We start from the raw sequence: 7,151 nt of genomic DNA, 5'->3' as shown, positions 1-7,151 counted from the left end.
GACCAGTGCTCATGAATGCAGGTGAGCCAGTTTGGTTGGCACACGTGGGCATTAAGAATCCCTTGTTATAAGTTGCTGTAGGTGGAGGGTAGCACCAGCTATGAGCAGGGTTTGTTAGCAGCAGCAAGGGATGGATATGGCAGCTCAGTGCTTTCCGTACTAATCGAAGTTCATGGTCACGTAGCCTGAAATTTTCCCATCTTCAAGGTATTTAAGAGCCTAGCCCGGGACTCTGACAGTCTGATTGCAGATTCAGAGGGAGCGGGTGGCTTCCCCATTTGTAGTGGTTTCCAGTACACCCTGTTCATAGGAGCTCCTGGCCACGGTGTCACAGAAGGTGTTGCTCCACCTCAGAAAGGCTTGTCTCTAGAGGATAAGGACCATGAGAAAGAGGGTGTGTTGGGGATGAAATGGATGTTTGAGCCTCTAGGCTTGTTGTGGACCTGTGCACGGATTTCTGGTTGCTCTTCTCCTGGCATCCCTAGCACAACAGGTGCCTGCCCCCGTGGTTTTGGCACCTATTTTTCTTGTCTGGGGCAAATGGTCCCCACCTGGATGGGGAGCTGGAGGACTTACTGGTATTGCGCCTGTGATGATTAGTGCTGAAAGGCTTTTGTTTGGGATTGATCTTTTATTTTGTGCTGCCTTTGCATTTTTGTTCTGGCAAACATATCGCCTCAGACATGTTTAGCCTGATGCTGTTGACATGTCTGTGCTATTAAAGTTTCTGGAAAGGCTGAAAATAAACATCACCTGCCAAACTATTACTTTTTCTGTTCTTTCTCTTTTGGTAAATATATCAACAATGTCAGCAGTGGAAAAAATCAAAGATGTCAGAGCAGGAATAAGCAGCTGTTTATGTCTTAAAGTGTTTCTGCCTCACTATCACAAGACGACCTTGTCACTTAAAAATCATAAAAATGTTGCCAGGGAGAAGGAAGGGAAGTTTGCTGAAGGGAAATGAAGTTTTGGTGGTGTTGGTTTGTTTGTTTGTTTGTTTGTTTGTTTGTTTTTAAGTCTGAACCAAGAGTTGCAAGCAGAGTTGAGCCCTACAGCTGGTTCTGAACTCAAATGCTTCCTTCAATCCCACTGCTATAAATGCAAAACAAATGCCACATGAATTATTATTACTGTTTCACATTAAAACTCTTGAAAGTAATTTTCCACTGGAACTGGGAGAAGTTCTGCAATAACACTCCATGTTTTCTGTTACAGTGTATGTGTTACACTGGATTGACACCTCTCTTCTAGGATAAATATTTTTCCACATCTGAAAGACTAAACAGGTGCCTTAATAAGGGGGAATAAATGTAGCTGGAAAGAAAGCATAAATAACTCCTTCTTTTCTTTTTTTCTTTTTTTCTTTTTTTTTTTTTTCTTCTTGTGACTGGGACAATTTTACACTTTTCCCAGGAGGTAGTGTTTCCTCTCCAAAATACATATGTGAATAACGTGAACTTCTGCTTATGAGATCCTGGATGCTTAAAGGCTGCGGAGTACCTTGGACTGATTTTTTCTGAACGTACAGGAATGTGTGTTGCCATCAGCCTCTCAAGTCAGGGTGAAAATGCAGATCTCGGGGTTATGCTTTGGTTTCTGATCTCTTGGCTGGTCTTGGTAGGCATCTGAGCCTTGGCAAAGTGCATGTGAGTTACTGGCCTTTTCATTGAGCACACTTTGTACCAACACAAGTGTTTTGCCAGTGCCCGGGTTCCTCTGTAGTCACGTTTTCCGTATCTTGCAAAATGGAAGATGCAGCAGGTTTTTTGCCTTGCTAGCCTGAATGCTGTTGCAGTACAGTGAGTTATTTCTGGTGAGCTGTGTGGACACTCTTGGTCCAGGCAAAGTGTCCACAAATCCCAGCAGCAATTACAGAGGTGGCCGGAGATGTGCAGGGTCTCTGAGAAGCAGGCTCTATCTTCACATGCCCACCTTGCACTTCAGGGAGCAACAGGGAGAGAGGAATGATTGCAAGTAGAAATAAGGACTTCAAAATAAAACAAACCAACCCCCAAACAACAGGATGGCTATAAATTCCTTGTCAGATTTCATGATAAATGGCAATAAAAGGAACTAAAACCACTTGAGGGGCTCCTTTAATTCTTCCATGTCTCCAGAACATTTGCCTTAACACGTTGTACAAACTAATAAAATGGAAGCTGCTTTTTTAATAGGCATAAAATTGTCTATCTGGTCCCCAAAATTCACAGATTCCTCCCACAGTTCTCCTGTTTACTTGGTGTCAGAGCATATGGAGAATGAGAAAATACCCCGAGAGGCCAGGGGTTGCTCAGGAAAGTTGCGGCATGAGGGCAATGCAGGGCAAAGAGAAGTAGTTTCATTTGAAAGAGCTGATGAATCAGTGCTAGAAATAAGACACGCTTGTCAAAAGGCGGTAATAAGAGGTATAGATGGGTGTAAAAAAGGTGACTGTAGTTTTCTGGAGTACAGTTATGCTAGAGCCAGCGATGCAAACAGTTCCTGCCCTGTTGGAGGGGAATCTAGCAAGATGCAGAGGTGCCGTTTCTAGCGTAAAGCTAAGGGACCTGGGTAGTGTTTCTGTGATTGCCCTGTAGAAGAGACAGAATTATACCTTAGCTGATGCAGTGCTGGTTCTCACTGCTAATTGTAACTCCAGTAGTTAGTAAAGGTCTTCCTTCAAGAAAGGAGGGGAAAAAAAAAACAAACCCAAAAAACCCAAAATAAAAACAAGGGATCCTTGTTGCATTGACTGGAAAGGTCAATACCCAGCACTGAGCCTCATGACTCGCAGGAGTTTGGAGCAAGTATTACTAAGACCCAAGCGCTAAGAAATCCCAAGGTTCAATGTATAATCCAGTGATTTACAAAGGAGAGCTCATGGGCTGGTTTGCTGGGAATGGAGTAAGGCATGATTACGTGTTTTTTTTTCCGCCTCACTTTTCAAGGCTACAGATGCATCTTGTTTTACACATCTCCTTTTCTATGTCACTTCTTATGTGTCACTTTGTGTCACCTGGGCCTTTAATCTGTCTGGAAAGAGATATGACAAAACTAAAGGGACCAAGAAGCTGTTGTGGAAGTGGGGGAAAAAGTATGAGCAAAACCACAGCAACCAGAGCTTTAATGATGAGTGTTTTTTACCTCTTTGTCCCCTTAAAATTTTCATAGCCTGATGTCTGACAGTAATAGTTGGTTGAACAGGTATTAGGGTTTTTTCTAAGGTTTTTAGTCCAAATTGCCCTCATCCCTTAAGTGTGCTGGAATGGGAACCTGCATGTTTCACCCTGGGTTGATAAAAGGAAACTTGAAATGCCAAGTGCCAGACACAGTTTTGCTACCCATATAAAATGAGTGTGAAAAAGAGAGGAGGTTGAGTTTTTTTCTGGTTTTGGTGGGTTGTTTTTTGTATGAGCCCTTTTTTGCAAATTGTGTGAGGTACTGACACCACACAGTATTTGGGAGTTTTTCATTTGGTTTTCTGTCGTTTCCCTCCCGAGGTGGGACTGACAATTTGATCTCGCCGCCATTTCAAGTTTCTGTGCTTGGTAGGCTCAGTGCTTTGCCATCCCCCAATTCAGGGATGTGCAAGGGGGCTTCAGGACTTGCTAGAGTTAGGGGGAAAAGCCCATACCAGCACCCTGTGTTCCCCACTCATGGTGCTTTTACTGTCTTCAGTGATATCCCAGAAGGCAGCACGCATTTGGGGAGGTTAAAGCTGGTGTTCACAGCCTTCGGCTTCCAAACCAAGTTTTGAAATACTGGTTATGAACCTGGAGCTTTCTAGGTTGCATGTTTTTGCTTCTGTTTTTTGTGTCCCAAGTTCTTGCATAAAAAAGAAATGTCTTGGCCATTCAAAGCAAATGCTTCCTTACAGACAAAAAGAAAGAAAACACGCGCAGATGAACCCTAAATGTGTCTGTTCCTCCCCCCACTTCCAATTCCTCATAATTTTGGATCCTGACTCGTGATTTTGAAATGTCCTTTTGTTCCATTGCTCGTATTCTATGTAACGTGGCCAGGGCTGTCCCTACAGCCAGAGAGACTATTGATTAGGCCAGTGCAATTGCTTTTTGAAAGGCACATTGAGCCCAGTAAAGGATTTCTGTTGAAAGTGAAGTTTTGGTTGATGTTCAAAGCCTCTCCTGGAAGACTGCCCACTTGCATGGTCCAGGCTACCTGTGATATCCCAGCCAAGCCACCTGTCTGTAAGTAGCAAGGGTGAGGATAACAGAGTTATCCTTTTTGTTAATAAAGTTGTTTTTCTGTGTATATGATAAAACTAGTCACTTGCTGTGATAACTGTCACCTTTCAACTAGAAAACATGAGAGCGTCCCAGCCCTCTGGATTATCTGTTATCCAGCAAAACAGACCGATGAGCAAGCGTATCAGCTCTTATTAATCTTTCCATAAAATTAAAGAAATTATGGACCTGAAGGCAAGCACTAATGAATCAATTTTAATTTATGGGCTCAAATAAAATCCTCATTAAGGCTGACAAACTATAGCCCCAGGTAAACATGAAGCATTTCCACTGCAGACCTAAGTGAGTTCTGCGCTGGATGTCACGGCTTCTGCCAGAAGAGCAGGAGTGTCAGGGGTCCCATGTCACATCATAGGAGGCAGCATCTTAGAGGAAGTAAATGCAGTGATCTAGCCCTTAGGAGGTCTCTTTCTGGCGTGCAAAAGCATAAAAATCAAAGACTAATTCTCCCTCTCCCTCTTTTCCCTTCCCCCCCAAATAAGCAGAGGATTTTTCTCTGTAGAACCGCTGTTTGCTAAGGGTTTTTGCATCCCCAAAATACACAAAAGTTGTATGTAGAGGTGCTTGTACCACGAAAGCAGAGGCAAACGTGGGTTTCCACACATGCACAAATCAGTCACTCATGAACATGAGTCATATGTGCCACAGGGAAAGCAACTCACAGGGCCCAACCCGTCTGTGTGTGTGTGCTTTTAACCTGAAAGATGCTTGCTGCAGCGGGCAAGGTCACTTCCTTCTCTGTGCGGTTGTATGGCAAGGTCTTCAGTGAAAACAACATTTCCTTTTGGAAAAAATACATAGTCTCAGGAGATGCATCTGTGCTGGGCAGAATGATTGAATAAAACTTAGCCATTTATAACTAATGCAAGTTTGTTGGCTGTGTATGAAAAACTACTATTTTGGTTTTTAGACAGCTTATTTGGTGATTATTTTTTTTTCCAATCAAGTGTTGCTGTTTCTAGTCTTTGCATTAAACGGCATTATTCAAGATGACTGTTTTTGTGGGAACACTTATAAATATTTTGTAAAACATATTTGTTATGCCTGCTATAAAATATACAATGATTATTTTTGCCAGAAATGTTGTTGGTTCAGTCTTTGTATTTCGTTTGGTGGGGGTGCTGCTATTTAAGGTTAGTTGAGGTCACTGTGATGGAGTTTGGGTTTCAAGAATTAGAGGACTGTGTACCTGTAATCATTTTTTTTAAAATCTTCCCCTCAGTTTGGTTTTAAAGAAATACCTCCTGGTGCTGTAGGAACTGCTTGGAGGGGAAGAGGTTGTGCCACCATGCCTCTTCTCTTTTGGCAATAAGCTGATGAAGACATCGGTGTTTGCTATCAGCCTTTGCATGCTCTCTGGTGAGCTTCCCCAGCTGATGCTAAAGTCCTGGCTTCTGCATCTTCACTCCTGTTGATACTGGAGGGGCTGCTCAACCTCTTGACCCGTCCTTCTGTCTGGACTGTTTTCTGACTCTCTTTTTTTCTTGCTTTTCAGATGCAGTAATCGGACCCAATGCGCAGTTGTCGCTGGGCCTGATGTGTTTCCAGACCCTTGCCCTGGGACGTACAAGTACCTGGAAGTGCAGTATGAATGTGTCCCTTACAGTATGTATCTTGATATATTTGCATTTGTTTCTTTCATAGAGATCTGATTTATGGTGGAGACTGGGCCAGCCTTGAGCTTGTCTCTTGTTGCCCGAGGGCAAGTAAACAGTGATAAACCACATGCGTCATATGAGACTGAGCTGATAAGATATGAAAAATTGTCCCCTGTGCAAGGTTTGTGCTTAGGTTAAAAATATCCTAATAGTGCCCCATGTTTTCCTTGTTGTACAGTGTAACAGTGACATATCACCTTTTGGAAAACACTTGGGAAGCCCTGTTAGTGAAAGCAGACCAGAAGAATGAAGCACTATTGCTAGCTTATAGCTTCTCTTTCCAGAGTTTTATGCTTGTAATCGTATAGCAGTGTGCTTCAACCGACCTATGTCCATGTAACTGGTGACATTTGATAAGTGCCTAAAATACAGTGTTGTATTGCCGAGGAGGTACAAAGCTAATATTTTGGGAAATTTGACATTTGATGGTAGAAAATACTAATTTATAAGCTTCCAAAGTTATGATGGCAAATTACAGGCAAGCCATTTAGCCTGAATTTTTGAGGGTAGAAAGACAGTCATGTGGGATTACAGCAATATGCGCTGAACGGGAAATGTCAGAGCTACAAAAAATTAAGCATACCTCAGAATTTGCTTTCTGTAGAAACCAAATTTGTTAGATGCAGTTACGGTCCTACTATCAAAAATGGCATACCTCAAAAAAGAAATAACAACAGTAATACTAGGAATGCACTTTTTATTAGCTGGGCTAATAAAAGGCCTGAGTAAAGGGCTGAGTGATGAATAACAGCACTGTTTCTAGGTGTTCAGTTTGAGTAGGCCAAAACTCATAGCACACCTCTCAAAACAACAAAGCAGGTACAGGAATGGATGCTTTCAAGCCACAGAGTTGTATTGAGAGAGCAGCAGGAGACTTCAATTTGCTGAAACCCAGGAATTGGCTCAAGGACTAAGAGCATCTTCTTTGTTGCCTTGAGCATGGGCTGCAGGAGAGCAAATGTGGCTGAGAAATGACAGGCACACTGTCCGGAGGGGAAGCAAGAACTTACAAGCCCTTGGGTGGTCCCTGTCTGTCATACAGGAGGTGGCCACCTGCCTGACGCTGCAACGTGGAAAGGCTGTGAGGGGTTTTGCTTGTTGTGAAACCGCAAGGTGAGGAATGCAGCTAAGACCACATCTCTCTAAGCAAAGGATACCCTCTCTGCTGAGGGACTCTGTCTCTCAGCTGGCGGCGGGCTTGGCGTGTCCGTATTTGATTGTTCTAAACAAAAATGTGAAGCTTCTAATG

At 43.0% G+C, this 7,151-nt stretch overlaps 1 protein-coding gene across 1 annotated transcript in view; it reads left to right on the top strand.

Annotated features, from left to right (window-relative positions):
• LPHN3 (latrophilin 3) overlaps window positions 1-7,151 on the top strand; it is a 331,880-nt gene that overhangs the window by 104,516 nt on the left and 220,213 nt on the right. The window contains exon 3 of the mRNA XM_009333609.1: window positions 5,740-5,849. Coding sequence (XP_009331884.1) covers window positions 5,740-5,849 — 110 coding nt within the window. The remainder of the gene's footprint in view (window positions 1-5,739; window positions 5,850-7,151) is intronic.

Source organism: Pygoscelis adeliae, unplaced genomic scaffold (genome assembly GCF_000699105.1).
Source record: "Pygoscelis adeliae isolate BGI_AS28 unplaced genomic scaffold, ASM69910v1 Scaffold240, whole genome shotgun sequence".
NCBI classification, from domain to species: Eukaryota; Metazoa; Chordata; class Aves; order Sphenisciformes; family Spheniscidae; genus Pygoscelis; species Pygoscelis adeliae.
This window is presented reverse-complemented; position numbering and strand designations above follow the sequence as displayed.